The 27373-nt window shown below is 41.0% G+C and overlaps 1 protein-coding gene across 4 annotated transcripts in view; it reads left to right on the forward strand.

The window, feature by feature from the left end:
- eno4 (enolase 4) overlaps window positions 1-27373 on the forward strand; it is an 88626-nt gene that overhangs the window by 52674 nt on the left and 8579 nt on the right. For all 4 annotated transcript variants that reach the window (XM_059947930.1, XM_059947929.1, XM_059947928.1 and 1 more), the window contains 3 exons: window positions 2762-2827; window positions 3837-3995; window positions 16211-16336. In XM_059947930.1, coding sequence (XP_059803913.1) covers window positions 2762-2827; window positions 3837-3995; window positions 16211-16336 — 351 coding nt within the window. The remainder of the gene's footprint in view (window positions 1-2761; window positions 2828-3836; window positions 3996-16210; window positions 16337-27373) is intronic.

Genomic DNA, 27373 nt, shown 5'->3' on the forward strand with positions numbered 1-27373 from the left:
CATGAAGAAACCAGTTAGATTTTAAAATTGTCTATTCCGATAAAGATAAACTCAAGAGATTTGCAGATGCTGGAAATCCAGAGTAACACACACAAAATACTGAAGGAACCCAGCAGGTCTGGCAGCATCTATGGAAATTAATGAACAGTCTACGTTTTGGGTTAGAAAAATTACTCCTTCATAATGAGAGTGACCTGAGCTTGGAACAAGAAGCAGTCATGGACTGATACGTTGGAACAGGAATGGGAATGGAATTAAAATGCTTGGCCACTGGGAAGTCCCACTTGGGGCATATAGTGTAGAAATGTTCAACAAAGCGACCCCAGAGTTTATGACGTGTCTCACCAATGTGGAGGAGGCTGCATTGGGAGCACTGGACACAATAAGCAACCCTATGAGATTCGCAGGTGGTGTGTTGCCTCACCTGGAAGGACTTCCTGGGGCCCTGAAAGGAGGTGAATGGGCAAGTGTAGCACTTAAGCCACTTGCAGAGATAAGGGCTGGGAGGAAGATTAGTGGGGAAAGATGGATGGACAAAGGAATTATGGAGGGAGTGATCCATAGAACCATAGAATGACAGAACATTACATTACAGAAACAGGCCTTTTGGCCCTTCTTGGCTGTGCCAAACCATTTTTCTGCCTATTGACCTGTACCTGGCTCATATCCCTCCAAACACCTTTCATTCATGTATCTGTCCAAGTTTTTCTTAAATGTTAAAAGTGAGCCCGCATTTACCACTTCATCTGGCAGCTCATTCCACACTCCCACCACTCTCTGTGTGAAGAAGCCCCCCCGCCAATGTTCCCTTTAAACTTTTCCCCCTTCACCCTTAACCCATGTCCTCTGGTTTTTTTCTCCCCTAGCCTCAGTAGAAAAAGCCTGCTTGGACTCACTCTATCTACACCCGTCATAATTTTATATACCTCTATCAAATCTCCCCTCATTCTTCTACGCTCCGGGGAATAAAGTCCTAACCTATTCAACCTTTCTCTGTAACTCAGTTTTCTCTGTGGAAAGCAGGGAGGGAAGAAGGTAAAGATCTGTACAAAGATGGCGGAAGTTGTGCAGGATAATGTATTGGATGTGAAGGCTGATGGGGTGGTAGAGAAGGACAAGTGGAACTCTTACCACTATTAAAGGCGGTAGGAATATGGGTGAGCGCAGATGTATGGAAAATGGTGGAGATACGGGTGAAGGGAAGGAGGGGAAACCCCATACTTTAAAGAAGGAGAACATCTCTGATGTCATGGAACAGAAAGCTGCATCCTGGGAACAGTTGCAGGGGAAGTGAAGATACTGAGAAAAGGGAATGGCATTTTTACAGGCGATAGGACAGGAAGAGGTATGGTTGAAGCAACATTGAAAATCAGTAGGTTTATAAAAGATGTTGTTTGACAGCTTGTCTCTCGAGCTGGAAACAGAGAAATCAATAAAGGAGAGAGAGATGTCAGAGATGGAACAAGTGAATTTAAGGTTAGGGTGGAAGTTAGAAGCAAAGTTGATAAGATTGCTTCATGCACCTACGCTGAGTTTATCAATGCTGTTGTAGTTGTTGCGGTGAAACTGTTGGGGAATATAACTGGGAAGAGCTTCAAACATGGACTATTCTACATAGCCAACAAAGAGGCAGGCATATCTGGGACCCATGCGAGTTGCCATGGCTACCCCTTGAGTTCGGAGAAAGTGGGAGGAGCAGAAGGGGAAGTTGTTCAGGGTGAGGACCATTCTGTCAGATAGAAGATGGTGGTGGTAGAGAGGGATTGGTTGGTTCTTTTGTAAAGAAAGAAGCAAAGAGCTTTGAGGCCTTTTTGATGGGTGATAGAAGTGTATAGGGACTGAAAGAGCTGATTGTGGACTTCAGGAAAGGTAAGAAGAAGGAACACATACCAATCATCATTGAGGGATCAGAAGTGAAGGGCGTGAGTAGTTTCATGTTCCTGGGTGTCAAGATCTGAGGATCTAACCTGGTCCCAACATATCGATTAAGAAGGTAAGACAGCGGCTATACTTCATTAGAAGAGATTTAGCTTATCAACAAATGCACTCCAAAACTTCTATAGATGTACCATGGAGAGCATTCTGACAGGCTGCATCTCTGTCTGGTATGGGGGGGGTTGCTACTGAACAGGACCGAAAGAAGCCGCAGAGGGTTGTAAGTTTAGTCGGCTCCATCTTGGGTACTAGCCTACAAAGTGCCCAGGACATCTTCAGGGGTGGTGTCTCAGAAAGGCAGCGTTCATTATTAAGGACCTCCAGCACCTTTTCTCACTGTTACCATCAGGTAGGAGGTACAGAAGCCTGAAGGCACACACTCAATGATTCAGGAACTTCCTCTCTACCATCAATTCCTAAATGGACATTGAACCCTTGAACACAACCTAACTATTTTTTAATATACAGTATTTCTGTTTTTTGCTAATTTTTAATCTATTCAATATACATATACTGTTATTTACTTATTTATTATTTTATGTATTGCATTGAACTGCTGCATCAATGTTAACAAATTCCATGTCACATGCCGATGATAATAAACCTGATTCTGAAAATCATGTTGATTTTGCTTGATTACCTTAAATGTTTCCAAGTACTCTGCTATAATGATAATAGCTCCTCATGACAAATATTTAGCTAAGCAATCCATTCAAGCTGGAAAATTTAAAATATTGATTGACAAATCTGGAAAACCTCCTTACTTTTACTACTACCTTGGCATGATCTGAGAATATAATTAGAGCTGTTTGATATTGTCTTCCAGGCTCTGAAAATGATGAGAAATCTTCAGCAAGAAATAAGCAAATGGATGTTACAACCAAAACATGGAGTAAGAATATATTAAAGAATGATCCATTTGTCATACTAAGCATTCTTGCAAGTATTTTACAGTATATATTTGGATTCATGTTATAGTAAATCCCGATTAATTGGGCCATGAGTTAACTGGGGCAGCTGCTTATTTAGAACACCTCTTAAAGAACAAACACCGATGGAGAAAATAACCAGGATTACCTTTGTTTATTTGGGACATGATGCTGCTTAAGGGAGGCAGGAGACATGTTCTAACAGGTTCTAACTTACATCAGTCGTATGCACTTGCATGGCTGTTAGACACAGCACCTTCTTTGAGTGAACAGTTTTTAAATGGCATCACTCGCATGTGTTTGTTTAAAAAGAAAACTGATTATTGGCACTGATAGTTGGCAAATAATCAGTAAAACAATTCAGAACTGTTTTGTTCATTCTGGTTTCAAGCATTCCAGCTTGAAGATGCCAGAAACATCCAGAAATGAAAATGAAACCATTTCATACTTCAACATGTTAGGAACTGCAAGAATTTGAAGGTATTGGCGATCATCTTGAATGTTACAATGAAAATGAAGATTTGGAGGATGCAGTTGTTGATAGGATTGTATGAAGGCAGTCCACTATCTGCACTGATTTTATTAATTTACAGTCAAAAGAACATGACATGGATGAATTCCTCCATCGATACTTATTAGGAATTAATACACAATATTATAGTACTGTCATGCCATTGGTAGTGTTCTAATTTGTTCTGTATTTCATTTAAATGTATAATTTGTTACTCATTTTGTCTTTTTATACCTTTTTAACAATTTACATGAAACTTCAGCCAATTGGGGCAGCTGCTTAGTTAAGCCAAAATGTACTGCCCCTGATGTGACCCAATTAACTGGAGTCCACTATTTTAAAACAAAGCAGGCAAGCTTTACTATCTCTGTTTTTGTAGATGGAGGGAAGGGGTTATTATTGCAGATCACTGAATCTGTTTTTTAACGCAAACAGACCAAAAGACTTGTTTCTACATTCAGCCTGCAGTAATATCTCACTTGGGTTGCTGGAAGAAAGGTTATGATCGTATAGAACAAGCTTTTGAGGTGATTCAAGAGGCTTGTACCACACTACAAATGACATTGGGAGAGGACCTACATTTGATGCTCAACTGTGGTGCACATGAATTAATGGATTATGTGAGTTTATATTACATTTACGTATATACATAAGTATTCAAATCTATAAATCATCAAGGTTCTTATCTTTGTGAACAAATCACTTTGCACCTTCTGTGCAATTTCTAAACCTGTGCCTTTTAATCTCTCCTCATTCAATAGGCAGAAAAGGGAAGAGGTCCTGCACAGTGAGTATATAGAGTTAGGAAAGAGGCTGAAGAGAAGGACCCCCAGGGTTGTAATCTCCAGATTACTCTCTGTACAACCTGCTAGTGCAGGTAGGAATGACAGACAGACCTACTTTATTGATCCCGAGGGAAACTGAGTTTTGTTACAGTTGCACCAACCAAGAATAGAGTAGAATAGAGTAGAAATATAGCAAAATGAAACCAGAAATAATTAAATGATAATAAGTAAATTATGCCAAGTGGAAATAAGTCCAGGACCAGCCTATTGGCTCAGAGTATCTGACACTTCAAGGAAGGAGTTGTACAGTTTGATGACCACAGGCAGGAATGACTTCCTATGATATTTAGTGTTGCATCTCGGTGGAATGTACTCCGGTGCCTAACCAGTACATTATGGAGTGGATGGAAGATATTGTTCAAGATGGCATGCAACTTGGACAGCATCCTCTTTTCAGACAACACTGTCACGGTGAATGGGGTGATAGCATGGATGAATGAGTGGTTATGAAGATAGATTATTAGAACCTTTTCTGGGGAAAGTGTGATCTATACGAGAGAGATAGATTGCACCTGAACTGGAGGGAAACCAATATCTTGGTCATGAGCTGTGCTAATGCTACTCGGGAGAGTTTAAACCAGTTTTGCAGGGGGTTGGAACTGGAGCCCACGTCATTAAGGGAAGAATCGGACCAGAAGGTAGAGGTAAGGGAAAGTATTGAAAGGCAAAATCAAAACAACAGATATAAAAGGTTGGATAGTTTGACTTCTGTATAGTTTAATGCTAGGAGTTTTATAGAAAAGGTGATGAATTTAGAGCATGGATCAGTACATGGAACAACAATATTGTAGCCATTACTGAAACTTGGTTGAGAGAGGGGCAGGAATGGGTGATTAATGTACGAAATTTTTTTGAATTTTTAGAAAAGAGGATGAGGTAAGGGGGTGGGAGATTGAGTTGCACTACTAATTAGGGACAATATCACAGCTGCACTCAGGAGAGATATAATGGAGGGATCAGACACTGAGTCGATTTGGGTGGAACTCAGGAATAGGAAAGGTGTACTCACACTGGTGTATTTGTACTACAGACCCCCTAATAGCCTCCGAGACATTGAGAAACAGATATATGATCAGATTGAGGAAATGTGTAAAAATAATAAGGTTATTGTCACATGGGTATTTCAACATCCCTAATATAAACTGGAACCACCTTAATGTAAGGGGTTTGATTGGAGCAGAATTTGTTAAGTGTATCCAGGAGAGTTTCTTAAATCAATATGTGGACGTTCCAATGAGAGGAAGGGCCGTACTAGACCTGGTGTTGGGTAAAGAGCCTGGCCTTGTGACTGACCTTTCAGTGGGTGAACAGTAACCACAGTTCCTTAACTTTCAGGCAATAATTAGGGATAGGCAAGGTCATTGTAGGAGAGCTTTAAATTGGAGTAGGACAAATTACTTTGACATCAGGCAGAAACTAAGAACAGTTAATTGGGGACACCTTTTCTCTGGCAATCCCACATCAGACATATAGAGGGTGTTCAAAGGATCAATTGAACAGAATATAGGAAAAGTATTTTCCTGTCGGAAGAAAGAACTGGGATGGAAAGATAAGAAAACCTTGGACGTCCAGACAGGTGATAAATTTAATCAAGAAGATAAAGGAAAAGTATGTAAAGTTTCAGAAGTTAGGATCAAATGAAGCATATAAGGAGTATTAAGAAGCCAGAAAAGAACTAAAGAAAGGAATAAGGAAAGCCTGGAGAGGCCGGATATTGCTTGCACATGGAAGACAGGGTAGTGGCTGAAGGGACTTATTTGAGCTGGAGGTCTGTAAGTAGTAGATTTCCACAAGGATCTGTGTTGGAACCTCTGCTGTTTGGATGTATGTAAATGAACTAGATGAAAATGTAGATGGGTGAGTTAGTAAATTTGCAGGTGCTACCAAGATTAGTGGAGTTGTGGATAGTGTAGAAGACTGCAAAGGATATAGCACAATATCAATTGCAGATATGGGCTGAGAAATGGCAGATGGAGTTTAATCCAGATAAATATAAGGTGTTGCATCTTGGTAGGGCAAATGCAAAGAGACAGTACACTGTTAAGGGCAAGATCCTTAACAGAGTTACCAAGCAGAGAGATATTAGGATCCAAGTTCATAGCTCTTGAATGTTGCTACATAGGTTGATAAGGTGGTTAAGAAGGCTATAGAATGCTTGCTATTATTAGTTGAGGCATTGTTCAAAAGTCAGGAGGTTATGTTGCAACTTTATAAAACTCGAGTTAGCCCACATCTGGAGTACTGTGTACAGGTCTGGTGACCCCACAGTGGGAGGGATGTTGAGGCTTTGGAGAGGGTGCAGAAGAGGTTTACTAGGATCTGCCCAATTTAGAGGGTGTGTGCTATCGCAAGAAGCTGGATAAACTTGGGTTGTTTTCTCTGGAGTACTGGAGGCAGAGGGGAGATCTGATAGAGGTTTACAAGATTATGAGAGGCATAGATAGAGATAGAGTGGACAGAGAGCATGTTCCCCAGGATTGAATTGTCTAATACCAGAGGGCATGCATTGAAAGTGAAAGGGGGTAAGTTCAAAGGGATATGAGGGGTATTTTTTTTAATCAGAGAGTCATAGATGCCTGGAATACCCTGCCTGGTATTGTGGTAGAGGCAAATACATTAGAAGCTTTGAAGAGATGTTTAGATAGGCAGATAGATGTAAGGAACATGGAGGTATATGGACATGGTGTAGGTAGGAGGGATTACTGTTTGTGTGCTATTGATTTGCTTTTTTAACTGGTTCGGCACCACACTGTAGGCCAAAAGGCCTGTTCCTGTACTGTACTAACTTGTAATCTCTCTCAATGAGGGGGGATCTCATTGAAACCTTTCGAATGTTGAAAGGCCTAGATAGAGTAGTTGTGGAAAAGATGTTTCCCATGGTGGAGGAGTCTAGGACAAGAGGGCACAACCTCAGGATAGAAGGGTATCCATTTAAAACAGCGATGTGAAGAAATTTCTTCAGAGGGTGGTGGATTTGAGGAATTTATTAACACAGGCAGCTGTGGAGGCCCGGTAATTTAAGGCAAAGCTTGACTATACATGGCATCAAAGGTTACAGGGAAAAGGCCAGGGAGTGGGGCTGAGGAAGAAAAAAAAGATCAGCCATGACTGAATGGCAGAACAAACTCAATGGGCCAAATGGCTTAGTTCTGTTCCTATGTCTTATGATCTTATTTCCAGTTTTGTTTTAGTCGCCCTCATGATGCCGTCGCCAGCTTGCTTTCAAATGTCTGATTTGTGTGTCTGTGGAATATCTTAATTATTTTCAGATGAATCAATACTTCATGCATAGTTGATTCAGGAACAAGGAGTATAGAGGCCTTATGTCTAAAGTATACTGAAAATGTGTTTGCCAGGTTTTTCTTTTAGGGTGACTATTAAAGATGGGACATTCTGCTGCTCTATAATGGAAGCCTCAATAAGCTCACTAATTTCTTTGTTTTGGCTGGGCTTTATGGTTCTATAAATCTTTGTGCCAATTTCATGATAACTTTGTTTTTCATTTGGCTAAGGCACCACAAGCACTTCTGTTTCCTCTTTAAGCTGTGTCTGATGACATTCATTATTCTCTGCTGAAACTGGATTTGCATTATTTATTTCCTCTTATTATATTGTGACCACATAATTGTTTCTTTATTTCCCCTACGCTTCATGTTCCTTTTTAACAAGCACATTCAAATGTATTTTCTGATAGGGATGATATCTCCCTCTGCATTAGTATGATCATAAATTCTCCACCCAAAGGAGGAGGGCTTCTCAAATAGAATTCTGTCTGTACTCTGAATGACACAGATCTATTGTGACCTAGAAAGGCTAGTTCCCAGATGCCATGGTAACTCTGTAGGCATATTGCCATAACTGACAAGAAAGTCTATAGAGATTTTGTCTTCTTTTTGTGTAAAAATAACCTAGGAGAGCTTAATGTTGAAGGAACACATGTACCGTGAGAGACATAGGCAGAATGTAAAATCAAACTTCAGCGTAATTGATGATGTGTCAGTATTCAGCTAATATATTTTGCAATGAATAGAAGTGTTGGCTCTTGAAAACGCAAGGATTTTTTAAAAATGTATTGACTTTTGGCTTGCAAGCAAAGCTGGTATTGATAGCATTTTTTGCCCATCTGTTATTATCCTTCAAAAGAGGATGAAGCTTTTGATCTTTCTCGAAAAGATTTCGCATTTAGGTCTAGCAATGGTAAAAGATGCCAATTTATTTCAAAGCCAATATTTGTCCGGGCAAATGAAGGCTATTCAACCACATACTCTTGCTATGTCCTGTACGTTTCCTGGCCTGTGGTTCCTCTTTAAACTGTGTTGCAGTTCCCCGAGACACCTGCAAACACCCATCCATTGCCAGCACCTGCTGGGGACTGCTTCAAATGTCTGCCTCTCGCCCTCACTCCCTGTCCTTCTCTCTCTCCAGACAGCATTACCACAACACACATCACCCTTTTTACCTTTATCTTACATTTAATAAATATCTTTTGTATCCAATTCCTATTGTGGCCTGGCTACTAGTGTTATTTCCTGACAGCTGAGGTTGTAACACTCTTCACTTCTATTCTGTACATTGGTGAAGGATTTTTAGGTGTGATTCATTACAGAATACCTAGCCTGTCACCTTCTTTTATAATTGTTGGAGGAATTCTGCAGGCTGGGCAGCATCTGTACAGTCGATGTTTCAGGTTGAGACCCTTCGGCAGGACTGGAGTAAAAGAAAGATAAGTAGATTTAAGAGGTGGGGAAGGAGAGAGAGAAGAACACAAGGTGATAGGTGAGACTGGGAGGGGGAGGGATGAAGTTAAGTGCTGAAAAGTTGATTGGAGAAAGGGATACAGGGCTGGAGAAGGGGGAGTATGATAGAAGAGGACAGAAGGCCATGGAAAAAAGAAAAGGGAGGAGAGCACCAAAGCGAGAATGGTGGAGACGGGCAGGCAAGGAGATAAAGCGAGAGAGGGGAAAAAGGAATGTGGAATGGTGAAGGTGGAGGGCATTACCGGAAGTTCAAGAAATCAATCTTCATGTCATCAGGTATCATCTAGTTCGGCACAGACTAGAAGGGCCAAGATGGCCTGTTTCCATGCTGTAATTGTTATATGGTTGCATATAGGTTGAAGGCTATCCCCAGACAGAATATAAGGTGTTGCTCCTCATCACGACAGTAGAGGAGGCCATGGATTAACATATCAGAATGGGAAGTGAAATTAAAATGATGGCTGCTGGGAGAACCTCCTTCTTCTGGCAGATGGAGCGCAGGTGCTCGGTGAAGTGATCTCTCAATCTATGTCAGGTCTCCCCAATGTACAGGAGGCCACACCAGGAGCACTGGACACAGTATATGACCCCAACAGACTCACAGGTGGTGTCACCTCACCTGGAAGGACTGAATGGTAGTGAGAGAAGAGGTGTGGAGGCAGGTATAGCATTTGTTCCACTTGCAAGAATTAATGCCAAGAGGGAGATGAATCAGGATGGACAAATGAGAAAGGGAGTTGCATAGGAAGTGATCCTGTGGAAAGCAGAAGGTGGGGGGGGGGGAGGGGAGATGCACTTGGTGGTGGGATCCTGTTGGAGATGGCAGAACCTCAATGCTGTCCTCAATAGCATCTCTTCTATTTCATGCATGTCCACTCTTTCTTACCCTATCCTCCCACCACCCTAGGATAGGGTTCCTTTTGTCCTCTTGAAGGGAATGGCATTTTTACAATTAACAGGATCGGAGAGTTCATGGATTTATAATAGAAACCAGTAGATAAGATGTCTCCAGAGATGGAGACAGTGAGATTGAGAAAGGGGAGGGAGGTGTCAGAAATGAAACAGTTAAATTTGAGTTAAAGTTGATGAAGTCAACAAGCTCAGCATCAGAACAGGAAGCAGCACCAGTCGTTGACCAATCCCTACACAAATCCCTTGTTCATTTGTCCCTCCCCACTAATCTCCCTCCTGGCATTTATCCTTGCAAGCGGAACAAATGTTACACCTCCTCCCTCACTACCACTCAAGGTCCAAACGGTCCCTCCAGGTGAGGCAACACTACACCTGTGAGTCTGTTGGGTTCATATACTATGTCTGGTGCTCCCACTGTGGCCTCCTGTATGTTGGTGAGACCTGACATAGATTGGGAGACTGTTTTGCTGAGAACCTACACTCCATTCATCAGAAGAAGCAGGATCTCCCAGTGGCCATCCATTTTAATTCCACTTCCCGTTCCCATTCCGATATGTCAATCCATGGCCCCCTCTACTGTTGCAATGAAGCCACACTCAGGTTGGAAGAGCAACATCTTACGTTCTGTCTAGGTAGCTTCCAACTGATGGAATGAACATTGATTTCTCAAACTTCCAGAAATGGCCCCTCCCCTTCACCATTCCCCATCCCTTTTTCCCTTTCTCCCCTTATCACCTTGCCTGCCCATCACCTCCCCCTGTTGCTCCTCCTCTCTTTTCTTTCTTCCATGGGCTCCTGTCCTCTCCTATCAGAATACCCCTTCTCCAGCCCTGCATCTCTTTGACCAATCACCTTCCCAGCTTCACCCATCACCTTATGTTTCTTGCTCTCCTCCTTCACCTTTTAAATCTCCTCCTCAATTTTTTTCTCCAGTCCTGCCGAAGGATCTCAGCCCAAAACATTGACTGTACTTTTTTTCCACTGACACTGCCTACCCTGCTCAGTTCCTCCAGTATTTTGTGTGTGTTGCTTGGATTTCCAGCATCTGCAGATTTTCTCTTGTTTTTCACCTGCTATTATAGCCATGTTATATACACTCTGTGCGACTTTATTAGGTACATCCTATACCTAATAAAGTGACCACTGAGTGCATATTCATTATTTTCTGCTGCCCATCCACTTCAAGGTTTGATGTTCAAGGTTCAGAGATGTTCTTCTGCACACCACTGTTGTAATGCATCATTATTTGAGTTACTGTCGCCTTCCTGTTAGCTTGAACCAGTTTCTCCATTCTCCTCTGATCTCTCTCATTAATAAAACATTTTCAGCCACAGAACTGCAACTAATTGGATGGTTCTTTTTGTCTTCACACCATTCTCTGTAAACTCGGGAGACTTATGTGTGACAATCTCAGTAGATCAGTAATTTCTGAGATATTCAAATCACCTATCTGGCACCAACAATTATTCCTTAGTCAGTCAGTTAAATGACATTTCTTCCCCATTCTGATGTTTGGTTTGAACAACAACTGAAACTCTTGACCATGTCTGCATGCTTTTATGCATCCAGTTGCTGCCACATAATTGGCTGATTGGATATCTGCATTAACGAGCAGGTGTACAGGTTACCTAATAAAGTGACCATTGAGTGTCAGTGTCTGTGTCTGGTCTAGTTCAGTATCTGATTAATGATGACCTCCTGGAATATTGATGATAAGGTACCCAGTAATAGTAATGCCACTTAATTTCAATTGTAGTAGTGTGGTAGATCAGGAATTAGGCCATTGAGTTTACTCTGCTATTTGATCATGGCTGATCTATTTTTCCTTTCAACCCCATTCTCCTGCCTTTTTCCGATAACCTTTCATGCCCTTACTAATCAAAAACCTATCAACTTCCTCTTTAAATATACACAATAACTGCCTCCACAGCTGTTTGTGGCAGTGGCGATTTAGCATCCTCTGGCTTAAGAAATTCCTCCTCGTGTCTAAATTCCTCCTCTTGTCCATTCTAAAAGGATGTTCTTCTATTCTGAGGCTGCGCCTTCTGGTCCTAGGCACTCTCTCCAGGCCTTTTAATGTTCTGTAGGTTTCAAAGGGAACTTTCACCCCCCCCCCACCTCATTCCTCTAAACTTCAGTGTATGCAGGGCCAGAGCCACCAAACGGTATGCATGCATTAACCCTTGCATTCCTAGGGTCATTTTTGTAAACCTCCTATACTCTTTCCAATGTCAGCTCATACTTTCTTAGAGATAGGACCCAAATCTGCTCACAATACTCCAAATGCATTCTAGCCAATGCCTCAGTATTATATCCTTGCTTTTATATTCTAGTCCTCTCAAAATGAATGTTATCATTGCATTTGTATTCCTTACTACTGACTCAACTTGCAAGTCAACCTTTAGGGAATCATGCAGTTCCAGTTTCTGTGCTCTGCAAATGTTTCTGCCTTTTTCCTTCTACCAAATTGCATGACCATACACTTCCCTAAACTATATTCCTTCTGCCACTTCTTTGCCCATTTTCCTATTCTGTCCAAGTTCTTCAGCATTGATGATCTCCTTTGATGATCATTGACATTAGTTCTATCAAGGCATTTAATGTCACATTTGACCAATTTTTACCTCGTGTTAATCTCATTTAATCTTTAGATTTACCTCTTTGATCTATGGTTGAAATGAGGCTGTGATGACATTTGGAATAAGTTGTTCTTGTGAGAACCAAACTAGGCATTGGTGAATAGGTTATTAGAAACATAGAAGACCGACAGGACAATACAAGCCCTTTGGCTTACAATACTGTGCCGAACAGGTGCATACTTTAGAAATTACCAGGGTTACCCACAGCCCTCTATTTTTCTAAGCTCTATGTACCTAACCAAGAGTCTCTTAAAAGACCCTATTGTATCCATCTCCACCACCGTTGCTGGCAGCCCATTCCACACACTCACCACTCTCTGCGTGGAAAAAAAAACAACTTACCCCTGGCATGTCCTCTGTACCTGCATCCAAACACCTTAAAACTGCCCTCTCATGTTAGCCATTTCAGCCCTATGAAAAAGCCTCTGTCTATCCACACAATCAATGCCGCTCATCATCTTATACACCTCTATCAGGTCACCTCTCATCTTTTGTCGCTCCAAGGAGAAAAGGTCAAGTTCACTCAACCTATTCTCATAAGACATGCTTCCCAATCCAGGAAACATCCTTGTAAATCTCCTCTGCACCCCTTCTATAGTTTCCACATCCTTCCTGTAGTGAGGTGACCAGAACTGAGCACAGTACTCCAAGTGGAGTCTGACCAGCCTTCTATATAGCTGTAACATTACCTCTCAGCTCTTGAATTCAGTCCCACAGTTGATGAAGGCCATTACATCATATGCCTTCTTAACCAAACAGTCAACCTGCACAGCAGCTTTGAGTGTCCTATGGCCCTAAGATCCCTCTGATTTGCCACACTGCCAAGAGTTTTACCATTAATACTATATTCTGCCATCATATTTGACCTACCAAAATGAACCACTTCACACTTATCTGGGTTGAACTCCATCTGCCACTTCTCAGCCCAGTTTACCATCCTATCAATGTCCCACTGTAACCTCTGACAACCCTTCACACTATCCACAACACCTCAACCTTTGTGTCATCAGCAAATTTACTAACCCACCCTCCACCTCCTCATCCAGGTCATTTATCAAAATCACAAAGAGAAGGGATCCCAGAACAGATCCCTGTGGCACACCCCTGGTCATTGACCTCCATGCAGAATATGACCCATCTACAACCACTCTGCCTTCTGTGGGCAAGCCAATTCTGGATCCACAAAGCAAGGTCCCCTTGAATCCCATGTCTCCTTGCCTTCTCAATGAGCCTTGCATGGGGTACTTTATTAGATGTCTTGCTGAAATCCATATACACTACATCTATTGCTGTACCTTCATCAATGTGTTTAGTCACATCCTCAAAAAATTCAGTCAGGCTTGTACAACCTGCCTTTGACAAAGCCATGCTTATTCCTAATCATATTATGCCTCTCCAAATATTCATAAATCCTGCCTGTCTGTATCTTCTCCATCAACTTACCAACCACTGAAGTAAGACTCACTGGTCTAAAATTTCCTGTGCTATCTCTACTCCCTTTCTTGAATAAAGGAACAACATCTGGAACCCTCCAGTCCCCATTGATGATGCAAAGATCATTACCAAAGGCCCTCGCCTCCCACAGTAGCCTGAGGTATATCTCATCCGGTCCCGGTGACTTATCCAACTTGATGTTTTCGAAAAGCTTCAGCACATCCTCCTAACGTCTGTATGCTCAAGATTTTCAGTCCACTTAAGTCATCCTGACAATTACCAAGGCCCTTTTCCTTAGTGAATACTGAAGCAAAGTAGTATTCATTAAGTACCTCCGCTATCTTCTCCGATTCCATACACACTTTTCCACTGTCACGCTTGATTGGCCCTATTCTCTCACAGTTTATCCTCTTGCTCTTCACATATTTGTAGAATGCTGTGGGGTTTTCCTTAATCCTGCTCACCAAGGCCTTCTCATGGCCCTTTCTGGCTCCCTGAATTTAATTCTTAAGCTCCTTCCTGCTAGCTTTATAATTTTATAGATCTCTATCATTGCCTAGTTTTTTTGAACCTTTTGTAAGCTTTTCTCTTCTACAGCCTTTGTACACCATCCTTTCCCTTTCTCATTGGAACATACCTATGCAGAACGCCACACAAATATCCGCCACATTTCTGCCGTAACATTTTCCTGAGAACATCTGCTCCCAATTTATGCTTCCAGGTTCCTGCCTGATAGCTTCATATTTCCCCTACTCCAATTAAACAGCTTCCTAACCTGTCTGCTCCTATCCCCCTCCAAAGCTATCGTAAAGGGGATAGAATTGTGATCATTATCTCGAAAATGCTATTTTCTGCAGCCATGACACAATCTCTGATCAGCAGTGCCACACCCACCCTTTTTGCCTCCCTCCCTGTCCTTTCTGAAACATCTAAAGCCTGGCACTCTAAGAAGCCATTCCTGCCCCTGAGCCATCCAAGTCTTTGTAATGGCCACAACATCATAGTTCCAAGTACAGATCCACGCTCTAAGCTCATCCGCTTTTTGACAAGTAACTATCCTTTGCTAAATGATTTTAAATTATGCTGATTGTCCTGCTCTTTGTGAACCGGATGAACCTGATCACGTTTACTTTATTGTCACCAAACAATTGATACTAGAGCGTACAATCATCACAGTGATATTTGATTCTGCGCTTCGCGCTCCCTGAAAAACAAATCAAAGTAAATATAATAAAAATTTAAATTATAAATCATAATTCGAAAATAGAAAAGGGAAAGTAAGTTAGTGCAAGTCAGGTGCAGATATTTGGAAGGTATGGCCCAGATCTGGGTCAGGATCCGTTCAGCAGTCTTATCACAGTTGGAAAGAAGCTGTTCCCAAATCTGGCCGTACAAATCTTCAAGCTCCTGAACCTTCTCCCGGAGGGAAGAGGGACAAAAAGTGTGTTGGCTGGGTGGGTCGTGTCCTTGATTATCCTGGCAGCACTGCTCGGACAGCTTGCGGTGTGAAGTGAGTCCAAGGATGGAAGATTGGTTTGTGTGATGTGCTGGGATATGTTCACGATCTTCTGCAGCTTCTTCCAGTCTTGGCCAGGACAACTTCCATACCAGGTTGTGATGCACCCTAGGAGAATGCTTTCTACGGTGCATCTATAAAAATTAGTGAAGGTTTTAGAGGATAGGCCAAATTTCTTAAGCTTTCTCAGGAAGTAAAGGTGCTGGTGGGCCTTCTTGGCAGTGGACTCTACTTGGTTAGACCAAGTCAGGTTATTTGTGATATTCACCCCGAGGAACTTAAAGCTTTTGACCTGTTCCACCTGCGCACCACCGATGTAGATGGGGTCATGTGGTCCGCTACTCCTTCTGAAGTCAACAACAAATTCCTTCGTCTTGCTGACATTGAGGGATAGGTCATTGTCTTCGCACCATGCCACCAGGCTCTTAATTTCCTCTCTGTACTCAGACTCACCTTTCCACATTGTCATGTAAGTTCTTCTACATTTGAACAATTTTGCTAGAGCATGGTTTATTCTGGTGTCTGGGTCTTCATATTACAACTATTTTACCATCTGGTCCTAAGACCTTTCTTCTATCTCATTCCCTCAACTACTTCTTGATATACTGTGAATCACATTGGCCGGGGACTTACTTCTAACAGTGGCAATTTAAGGAAGAAGATTGTTATCTCTTGTGCTCTTTTTTACTGAATTGGGAATTTAAATAGATATTTTAACTTCATATCTTACAGGAAAAACAGAGATATGAAGTTACAACTGGAGTATTAAAACATCCTGATGATATGATAGAGTTCTACACAAAGCTGATAGAGCAATATCCATCAATTATTGGTCTGATCGATCCTCTTCGGAAGGAGGTTAGTTACTATGTTTGTAAATATGAAGGATTATAAAAAAAGTCAGTAAATAGTGAATGTAAAATGCGAACTACTGTTTCAATAGGTTTAACGCTCTTATTTCATTCAACTTATCTAAGAAAAGCTACAAAATAGTGCCATATTAATGTAATCTAATCCACTGAACATCGATATATATTCATTTGCTCTTTCAGAGCTACTGAGGCAATGAATGAGGGTTATATGTTTAGCCAGGCAGATTTGTTAATGATTTAAAAGTGCAAAGAGAATTTGAGAAATTAAGGGATTTAGGAAGGAAATTCCAGAAAATGGAAATTAAGTCACTGAAAATTTAGCTACCAATACAGACAGACAGACATACTTTATTGATCCCGAGGGAAATTGGGTTTCGTTACAGTTACACCAACCAAGAATAGTGTAGAAATAAAGCAATATAAAAAACCATAAATAATCAAATAATAATAGGTAAATTATACCAAGTGGAAATAAGTCCAGGACCAGCCTATTGGCTCAGCGTGTCTGACACTCTGAGGGAGGTGTTGTAAAGTTTGATGGCCACAGGCAGGAATGACTTCCTATAACGCTCAGTGTTACGTCTCGGTGGAATGAGTCTCTGGCTGAATGTACTCCTGTGCCTAACCAGTACATTATGGAGTGGATAGGAGACATTGTCCAAGATGGCATGCAACTTGGACAGCATCCTCTTTTCAGACACCACCATCAGAGAGCCCAGTTCCACCCCCACAACATCACTGGCCTTATGAATGAGCTTGTTGATTCTGCTACCCTCAGCCTGCTGCCCCAGCATACAACAGCAAACATGATAGCACTAGCCACCACAGACTCATACAACATCCTCAGCATCGTCCGGCAGATGTTAAAGAACCTCAGTCTCCTCAGGAAGTAGAGACGGCTCTGACCCTTCTTGTAGACAGCCTCAGTGTTCTTTGACCAGTCCAATTTATTGTCAATTCGTATTCCCAATAGTGGGTTGAAGAACCAAACGGAAGAGCCTACAAGAGATAAGGAAAGTTTGGGTATGGAAAGTACAAAAAGTGGAATAGCAAATCTCCAGAGAGTTTTGGAAATAGGGACTGTATTCTTAAGACATTGGAGGATTAGGGAGTGAAAGTTGACAATGAATTAACACACTGTAAGATATAGGAGCAGAATTAGGTCATTTGATTCATCAAGTCTGCTCCATAATTTCATCACAGCTGATCCAATTTTCCTCTCAGCCCCAATCTCATGCCCTCTCCCTGTATCCCTTCATCCCCTGACCAATCACAAATCTATCAACCTCTGCCTTAAATATACATAATGACTCGGCTTTCTCAGCTACATGTGGCAAGGAATTCCACAGATTCACCACACTCTGGCTAAAGAAATTCCTCTTCATCTCCATTCTAAAAGGACACCCCTTTATTCTGAGGCTGTGTCCTCTGGTCTTAGACTCTCCCACCATAGGAAATATCTCTCCACATCCACTCTATCAAGACCTTTCACCATTCAATAGGTTTCAAAGAGGTCACCCCTCATTCTCTTGAATTTCAGCGAATACAGGCCCAGAGCCATCAAAAGCTCTTCATATGACAAGCCATTCAATCCTGATCATTTTCGTGAACTTCCTTTGAACTCTGTCCAGTTTCAACATATTCTTTCCAATCTAAGGGGCCCAAACTTCTCACAATGCTTCCAAGTGAGGCTCCACCATTGCTATATAAAGTATTAACATTTATTCCTTGCTTTTATATTCTCTTGAAATGAATGCTAACAGTGCTTTCACCTCCCTCACCACAGATTCAGCCACCTTAGGGAATCCTGCATAAGGACTCCCAAGTCCCTTTGTGCCTCAGTTTTTTCATATTTTCTCTCCATTTAGAAAATACACATCCTTTTCATTTCTTCTACCAAAATGCATGACCATACACTTCCCAACACTGTATTTCATCTGCCATTTCTTTGCCCGTTCTCCTAATCTGTCCAAGTCCATCTGTAGCCCCTCTACTTCCTCAAAACTACATGCCCCTCTACCCATCTTCATATCGTCTGCAAACTTTCCAAAAAAGCCATCAATTCCATCATCCAAATCATTGACATATAAGTTAAAAAGAATTAGTCCCAACACATCCCTCTGTAGAACACCACTGGTCACCAGCAGTCAGCCAGAAAAGGCTCTCTTTATTTCCACACTTTGCCTCTTGCTAATCAGCCACTGTTTTATCCATGCTAGAATCTTTCTGTAATACCATGGGATCATAGCTTGTTAAGCAGCCTCATGTGTGGCACCTTGTCAAAGGCCTTCTGAAAATTCAAATGCACAACATCAATTGATTCACCATTGTCTATCCTGCTTGACACTTCTTCGAAGAATTCCAATAGATTTGTTAGGCAAGAGTTTCCCTTGAGGAAACCATGCCCACAATGGCTCATTTTATCATGTGCCTCCAAGTACCCTAAGACTTCATCCTTTATAATCAAATCCAACATCTTTCCAACAACTAACTGGCCTATAGTTTCCTTTTTTTCTGCCTCTCTCCCTTCTTGAAGAGTAGAGTGACATTTGCAATTTTCCTGAACCATTCCAGAATCTGGTGATTCTTGAAAGATCATTACTAAGTCCTCCATGATCTCATCAGCCACTTCTTTCAGAACTCCGGGATGTACACCATTTGATCCAGGACACTTATCTACCTTCAGACCTTTCAGTTTCCCAAGAACCTTCTCTCCAGTTAGAGAAAGCTTTAACTGTGATTTCAAAGCACCTCTGTGTTAATGAAATATAATCCTTTCCAATTGATAAATCTTCCAGTAAGATTTGTGAGTGACTAGTTGCTGCAAGAGTGCGGATTGTAATTGTATGATCTTAGACAGAGAGATAAATCTGAATGTTCTGTCCAGTTGGCAAAGTTGATATACATTTCCTTCATCAGGCAACCCTCCTGATGAAGGGTTTCAGCCCGAAACGTCGTCTCTACCTCCTCCCATAGATCCTGTCTGGCCTGCTGAGTTCTGCCGGCATTTTGTGTTTTTATTTATTTCCAGCATCTGCAGATTCACTCGTGTACCTTTGATTATTTAGGGTAGAATATAGTTGTTCAGTCTTCTCAATGTTTGAATGGAAGAATTAAAAATCTTCAGTCATCAACTTAATACTTAATGCAGAGTGTTAAGGGATCACTTATTTGAACACTGCTGGAAAGGGAATCTATAGTAGGTTTTGAAGGAGAGAGACCATTTTAAAGTAATGAAAAATATCTAAAAAAGGAGAATGGGTTTATGGAAATGGCTCAAGATAGCACTTTAAGGAATTAATTGAGTAAGGACCAATACAAAACAGTTTTTTAACCTATATAATCTTAATGTTCTCAATCTCAAACACATATTAGTTGTAGGAATATTCTATAAATCCATTTTGTAGTCATAAGAATTTGTGGATTTACACTAAGCTCTGGATGTATGAAGAGTGGAGTTACAAGGAACTATACCACAGCTGAGACATTAAAATCCCTTGTATTTCCTCAGACGTACATAAAATATTCCCTGACACTGTTCTGAAGACAGAGAAGTTCTTCATCCATTGCTAATATTTATCCTTCAACAACAATAAATATAAATAATCTGTTAATTTGAGACTCTGCCTACTCAAATTGGATGCTCAATGCTCAGAATACAACCACGATTACACTTCAAGAGCATTTAATTTTCTGTAATGTCTTAGGCCATGAAAGGCTCTAAATACTGTAAATTCGTATTTGTTTATAGAAAGCAGAGAATGTGAAGAAACATCAGTATAAATAGGACAGTATTAAAGGGATGCTAAAGACCATCTAGTCCAGTGTTGCCCAAATTTTTTTTAGCTCAATGCTTCACTAAAGCATTTTTGGACTTGCTAACACCTCCCTAAAGCACCTTCATACTTGCCAACACCAATCTTAGAGACACTATACTTTCTGCCACCCCCATAGTTTAAAAATATGTCTACCATATACTAACATGAGAACAATAATCCTGCTTTAATTTTTAATTTGTTTTTAAACCTGGCTTACACAGTACCTGTGCACTGTACAGCAGTTTCAATATCAATGTGAATTTTGAGCTTGATGATTCTTAGCAAGAGTTGAAATATCTGGTTCAAGTTGTGTCAGCAAATGCCTTAAAAGTCCCCGTGTGTAACAGTGTCCAAGCTGTTTTTGTGAGTATCTGGTTCACTGCACTAAAGCTTCTTTCAACAAGATAGAAGGATGGAAATACAATGAAGAGCAATTTGGCTCATTTCCAAAGACCACAAAACCATATGATAGTGCAGCCACCTACCATAAAAGCCAACATTTTTGAAAAGCATTTTTGCTTCTTTGTCATTCTGAATTTTGATAATTTCTTCTTGCAAACTTCCTTCCTGTCCTTCCACCTTGCAAAGAACTGGGATCACTCAGTAGAACGGAGTGACCTAGGAATAATGGTGCATAGTTCCCTGAAGGTGGAATCTCATGTCGATAGGGTGGTGAAGAAAGCTTTTGGTATGCTGGCCTTCATAAATCAGAGCATTGAGTATAGGAGTTGGGTTGTAATGTTAAAATTGTACAAGGCATTGGTGAGGCCAAATTTGGAGTATTATGTACAGTTCTGGTCACTGAATTATAGGAAAGATACCAACAAAATAGAGTACAGAGGAGATTTACTAGAATGTTACTAGGGTTTCAGCACCTAAGTTACAGGGAAAGGTTGAACAAGTTAGGTCTTTATTCTTTGGAGCGTAGAAGGTTGAGGGGGGACTTGATAGAGGTATTTAAAATTATGAGGGGGATAGATAGAGTTGACGTGGATAGGCTTTTTCCATTGAGAGTAGGGGAGATTCAAACAAGAGGACATGAGTTGAGAGTTAAGGGGCAAAAGTTTAGGGGTAACACGAGGGGGGAACTTCCTTACTCAGAGAGTGGTAGCTGTGTGGAACAAGCTTCCAGTAGAAGTGGTAGAGGCAGGTTGGATTTTTGTCATTTTAAAAAAAAATTGGTTAGGTATATGGACAGGAAAGGAATGGAGGGTTATGGGCTGAGTGCAGGTAGGTGGGACTAGGTGACAGTAAGCATTCGGCACGGACTAGAAGAGCCAAGATGGCCTGTTTCCGTGCTGTAAATGTTATATGATTATAATTATGCAGTCCGAAATTTCCAGATCATTCAAGTCCTTGAATTGATTCTGAAAATCCTTCAGTGACTGCAGGTATAAGCAGTACTCTTGCAAATCACTGTCTATGAAAGAGAATACCATACTTTCCATTCAGGGAACTGTGAGAATGTTCTTCTCCCAATGTTTTGCTTATATATTTCCAATTAAAAGTGGACACTGCACTTCTTGCCTGGATTAAATTGAAATTCTCATTCTGCCGTTTCATATTTAGAATGTTTATTATGTTATACTGATCGGCTAGTTAGGCCACATTTCCATGTAGAAGTTCAATCTTGATTCCCATGCTTTTGCTGACTTTGAGCAAAAATTTAACCATAGTATCAAAAAAATCAAAGAAACATTTTAAGCAGCAACCTTTTGACAGCCAATGTACTCCAGTGTAAAGAAGCAAGTGTTCAAACTCTTCATTGTTATCTTGTCATAACTAGCAAAATATTCTGCTATTTAATGGATGAGCTTTAATTTTGTTAATTGCAGATATTACAAGAATTCATGCTTGAAAAAAGTCGCTGGCTGAGGCTTTTGGCTGCAAATGTTGACAATGAATTACACAATGGATTGCAAACATACTTGGAATCACTTTTTTCATAAGTGCCACTAAACCACCATGGCGACCTGTCATATATGGTGCTCCATCTGTTGTACAGAAATCATGCTCCTAATCAGAATACTTTTATCCTCAATATGCATTTTGAGCTCATTGGAGATAGATTTTCTGTTGATATTTGTTTTTATCATTTTACAAAAGGAATATCTTCATAAACTTTTCCATTTTTGATAAACTGTACATATATCATTAGCAATGCCTCTTTGTCTCGCACAGTTGGCTCATCCAGTTGTATCCCAAATTTTGTTTTTTTGTAGTTCTGTGCATAGTTGTTACTCAATGTCTTCGTTCATTTCGTCGGTATGATGAGCTATAGTTATTACTTAGAGCAATTGATTTTAAAATTCTGGTATCCATTTTGAGGATAGCGGTGAGTACTTCTGATACAGCAGGCATTATTAATCTTTCACCAATTGTCTGAGATTTTCCAGATGTTGCTATCAATGAGACCACTATCAGGGTCATTTTTAGCTCTCTTGGCAAATGACTCAAGTTTGCAACGCTTTTCAAATGCTTCTTTCATCTTTTGAAACTGAGTAATACCATAAGTAGCCTTTTTATGGTATCTTTTATGGAAGTGTTCCTGTAATCTTAATGGTGCCATGGCTTCATTAGACAGTACAGTATTACAAATAAGACACATGGGTTGTCACTGATCCAACGGGAATGGAATAAAACCACACTCCAGGTATGTAACATCATATTGACGCATTTTCTGTAGTTTCTGTTTCTTAACAAGAATAAAATTCAAGGCTTCACTGCCTTCAAACTCACAGAGATCACATTATACGTATTTATCCATCATTAACGGGGCTAAGTTAAAATAATAATTTAATACTGTACAAACTGGCAATGCCTATCCGATGTTGATGACAGCAGCAAGTTACCACCCCCCCCCCAATGCTCTTGTACCCCCCCTCAAACTTCTATTTCCTCTAATGCCTCCTTAATAAACATATCAACTCCGTTGGGATTCTCTGATCTAGCCCAACACAGCCACTTCATCCAGCCATGAAACAGTTACTTATACTACAGGCCTAACCTGGTGTATGCTGTTAAATAGAGGAAAAATTAATAGATAATTCCAGTAGCATTTCCATTATGAAAGCTAATTGTAGACTCTCCTCTACATTTGAGAATATCACATCCACTTTTGTGCAAAATATTTACTTTATTTTTCTCTGAACATGAAAAGCTATAACAATTTTACATTTATAACAAACCCCTGAACTTCATATACAACTTTCAATTTCATATCCAATAGACTCACTGCTATTATAAAACAGAAGATATCAGAAAAACAGAAATGTCAGAATAGGTTGAGTGAACTCGGCCTTTTCTCCTTGGAGCAACGGAGGATTAGAGGTGTACAAGATAATGAGAGACATTAATCATGTTAATCAGAAGTTTTTACTCAGAGAGTGGTGAGTGCGTGGAATGGGCTGCCAGCAGCGGCAGTGGAGGCAGAAACGATAGGGTCTTTTAAGAGACTTCTGGATGGATACGTGGAGCTTAGAAAAATTAGAGGACTATGGGTAAGCCTAGGTTGTTCTAAGGTAAGGACATGTTTGGCGAGCTTTCTGGGCTGAAGGGTCTGTATTGTGCTGTAGGTTCTCCATGTTTCTATGTTTCTACACAAGTGGTCATGCTGCACATGTGGAAACAGAAAGAGGGCCAAAGACTCAGAACTAGGAAAGAGATAAGTGAAGTTTGTTGGTGTGTAGGGAAAGTGCAGAGGGATAAGGGTCTCTGGATAAAACTAGGATGACCAAGGAGGTAAACTGTAAACAAGCTCATCTGGTCAATGAGTGAATAGAAACAATTAGAGATTAAGAACATAGATAAAAAATGCAGGAATTGCAAAATGCAAAGCCAATGACAGGTCAAACCGGCACATCTTCCACTCTCAGAGGAAAAGAGGGAGGACTGGAACAAACAAGCTGAGCCAGTATCACAGATGGATGACAGATATTGATAGAAAAGTTAAGTTACTTTAAGTTGTATAAGTCAATATTGAGTCCAGAAGATTGCAACGTGCCCGGGTGGAAGAGGTGATGTTCCTGGAAGTTGCATTGGGCTTCATTGTAATAGTACAGGAGGCCACAAAGGGAGTAAAGTATGGTGGAGATCTAAAGTGTCAGGCAATCGGAAGTTCATAGTTTAATTTCTAAAGAGAAATGAATAAATATTGATATAAACAATGTAATTAAATACTGTCTTGACTGGCTTCCCACCTTGTCTCATAACTTTAATCTCATTCGAATTCTTAAATAAAGAGAAAATAATGGAATCACTCAGCTAGTCAGGGAGCAAGTATTCAGAGAGAACAATTAACCAATTCAAATATCTTTCCTGAGAACTGTGTCACATTTGGAAAAGAAGTAAGGATGTTTTAAGATACAGGGAGGGTGGAGATAGGGAATGACAGTGATAAACTGGAGACTAACAGTGCTGATACTGCTGGCAGATGGAGGGTGATAAAGGTTTATAATCTGAAGGTGATTCATCTGAAAGGGATGTAAAAAGGGAATGGATGACTGGAGAGAGGAGGGAAATAAAAATAATGTCAGAGAAAACATGACATTAAATCAGAGTCGGAAGTTGACCACCTCATCTCTAGCCTACCTGTTATCCATTATGATTATGGCTGATCTGCCTCAGGCTTCAACTCTGAATCTTGCATAAACTTATCTACTTCTTCTTGGAATATCTCCAGTGATCTAATCTCCACAACCCATGGGCGTAGAGGATTCCTGAGATACACCAGCCTCTTTGATAAGATTTTCCCACACATCTCAGTTTTGAATAATGGCACCACATCTTGTAACTATCATACAAGCTGGATGAACTCAGCAGGTCGGGCAGCATCCATTGAAATGAGCAGTCAACGTTTCGGGCTGAGACCCTCCATCAGGACTGAAGAAGGATGGTGCAGGGGGCTTATAAAGAATGAGGGGGGAGGGTGGAAAACCAATCAGAGGAAAGATCGAGGGGTGGGGGAGGGGAAGCAGGGAGGGGATAGGCAGGAGAGGCGAAGAAGGAATCTAAGGGGAAAGCACTATGGGTAGTAGACGAAGGCAGAGTCATGAGAGAGATGATAGGCAGCTAGAAGAGGAGACAGAGTGAAAGTGGGATGGGAGAAGGAAGAGGGAGGGAATTACCGGAAGTTGGAGAATTCAATGTTCCTACCAAGGGGCTGGAGACTACCCAGACGGTATATGAGATGTTGCCAAGGGGCTGAAGACTACCTCATATACTGAGTAGTCTCCAGCCCCTCGGTATGAACATCGAATTCTCCAACTTCTGGTAATTCCCTCTCTCTCCCTTCCCCCATCCCACTTTCACTCTGTCTCCTCTTCTGGCTGCCTATCACCTCTCACATGATTCTGCCTTTGTATACTACCCATAGTGCTTTCCCCTTAGATTCCTTCTTCGCCTCTCCTGCCTATCCCCTCCCTGCTTCCCCTCCTCCACCCCTCGATCTTTCCTCTGATTGGTTTTCCACCCACCCCCCCCCCCCCACCTTCTGTATGGGGACCCCGGCCCCGCCTTCTTCAGTCCTGACGAAGGGTCTCGGCCTGAAACATTGACTACTCATTTCAACGGATGCTGCCCAACCTGCTGAGTTCATCCAGCTTGTTTGTACGTGGTGATTTGACCACAGCATCTACAATGTACTTTGTGTTTGTAACTATCATATTCGGTCCCTCCTGGGAAAACAGCTCGGGTATCAATTTTATTACGTCTGCTTAGAATCTCATATATTTAAGTAAGATCATCCCTCATTCTTCTAAACAGCAGAGACTATAGGTTTAAACAACTTTAGTCACATATGACAGGAAACCCCTCTCATCTCAGGAATTAGGCTAGTGAATCTCTTCTGATCAGGCTCCAAGAAGGAGGCCGTTTATCACAGAATTAGCTTTAATATCACTGGCATATATGTGTCGTGAAATTTGTTGTTTTGCAGTAGTGTTACATTGCAATACATAATAAAAACTATTAATTGCAATAAGAAGTATTTATATAAAAATAAACTAAATAAGTAGTGCAGAAAGAGAGGAAGACTGCTGAGGAGTGTTCATGCATTATCACACACTACAAATGTAGTCAATGCCTATCCCAGCATAAGAAGTTAGTTCTGGTGGACTGGATGGATGAGATCACTACTGAGATCTAACAGCGGGAAGGCAGTTCTGCAGTACTCCATGGAGAGCGAAGGAGATGGCAAGGCACTACAATCGTGGCCATTCATTGCAACCAAAGTGGTCTCCAGTTCTGACGATCACTCCTACCACTAGAATAGGGCTTTTGAGGTCAAGAGAATGGAACTGCCCCAATGCAAGGGTTTTCCATCAGGACTGTCAGAATGATGGTGGTAAACGCTGAGTAGAAGGGATTAGTTTAATTAGGGTTCATTATCTTAATTAGTATGGCACAACATTTTGAGCTGAGGATCTGTTCCTGTACCATACTGTTCTACATTTGAAGAAATATTGTTACAGTCTAATTGTTTTTCAGAAGAAATAAGCTTGAGATAGGTTAACCTGAAACTGGGTTATGAGAACTGTACTGTATTGATTCTGTTCCTTGAGCTTACACTAGGCTTCATTAACGTAACTAGAAACTCGGGGTCACCTTCAGAGGATTGAATGGCAGCATTTACAAAGCAGTCACCTTTCTTAACAATGGTGTTGATGGAATTCTCAAAGCAACGTTTCTGATCTCACATTTCTACCTCACCACCTCTCTTCCCAACCAGAATAAAGTTCCCATTGTCCTCACCTTCCACCACATCCTCTATAATTTCTATCACCTTCAATGTAAGGCCACCACTAGATACATCTCTATGTTTTCTAGCTTTCCCAGAAATTACTAGTGCCTCCCAGAATTCTTCCCCACCAATGGTCATTTCCTTCTTGCACCACTGCACCTGCAGGAGCTGCAGAATCTATCATTTTTACATCTTTGCATTCCAGAAACCTTTGATACCTTCACTTCTGAAGACAAAGTTCAACTATTTCTACCAGAATGGGCCAGTTTTGATGAAAGGTCATAAACCTGTTACATTCACTCTTTGTTCTCTCATCATGGATCCTCTCTGATCTAATGTGCATTTACATTATTCTCTTTGATTTCATTTTACAACTTTTTATATCTCACAGTTGAAGCCTTTACTCATTTTCTTTCCTTATTCACCCCTTGTACTTGCATCACTTCTAAAACAGATCATCTACAAT

Source organism: Hypanus sabinus, chromosome 22, assembly GCF_030144855.1.
Source record: "Hypanus sabinus isolate sHypSab1 chromosome 22, sHypSab1.hap1, whole genome shotgun sequence".
In the NCBI taxonomy this organism is placed as follows: Eukaryota; Metazoa; Chordata; class Chondrichthyes; order Myliobatiformes; family Dasyatidae; genus Hypanus; species Hypanus sabinus.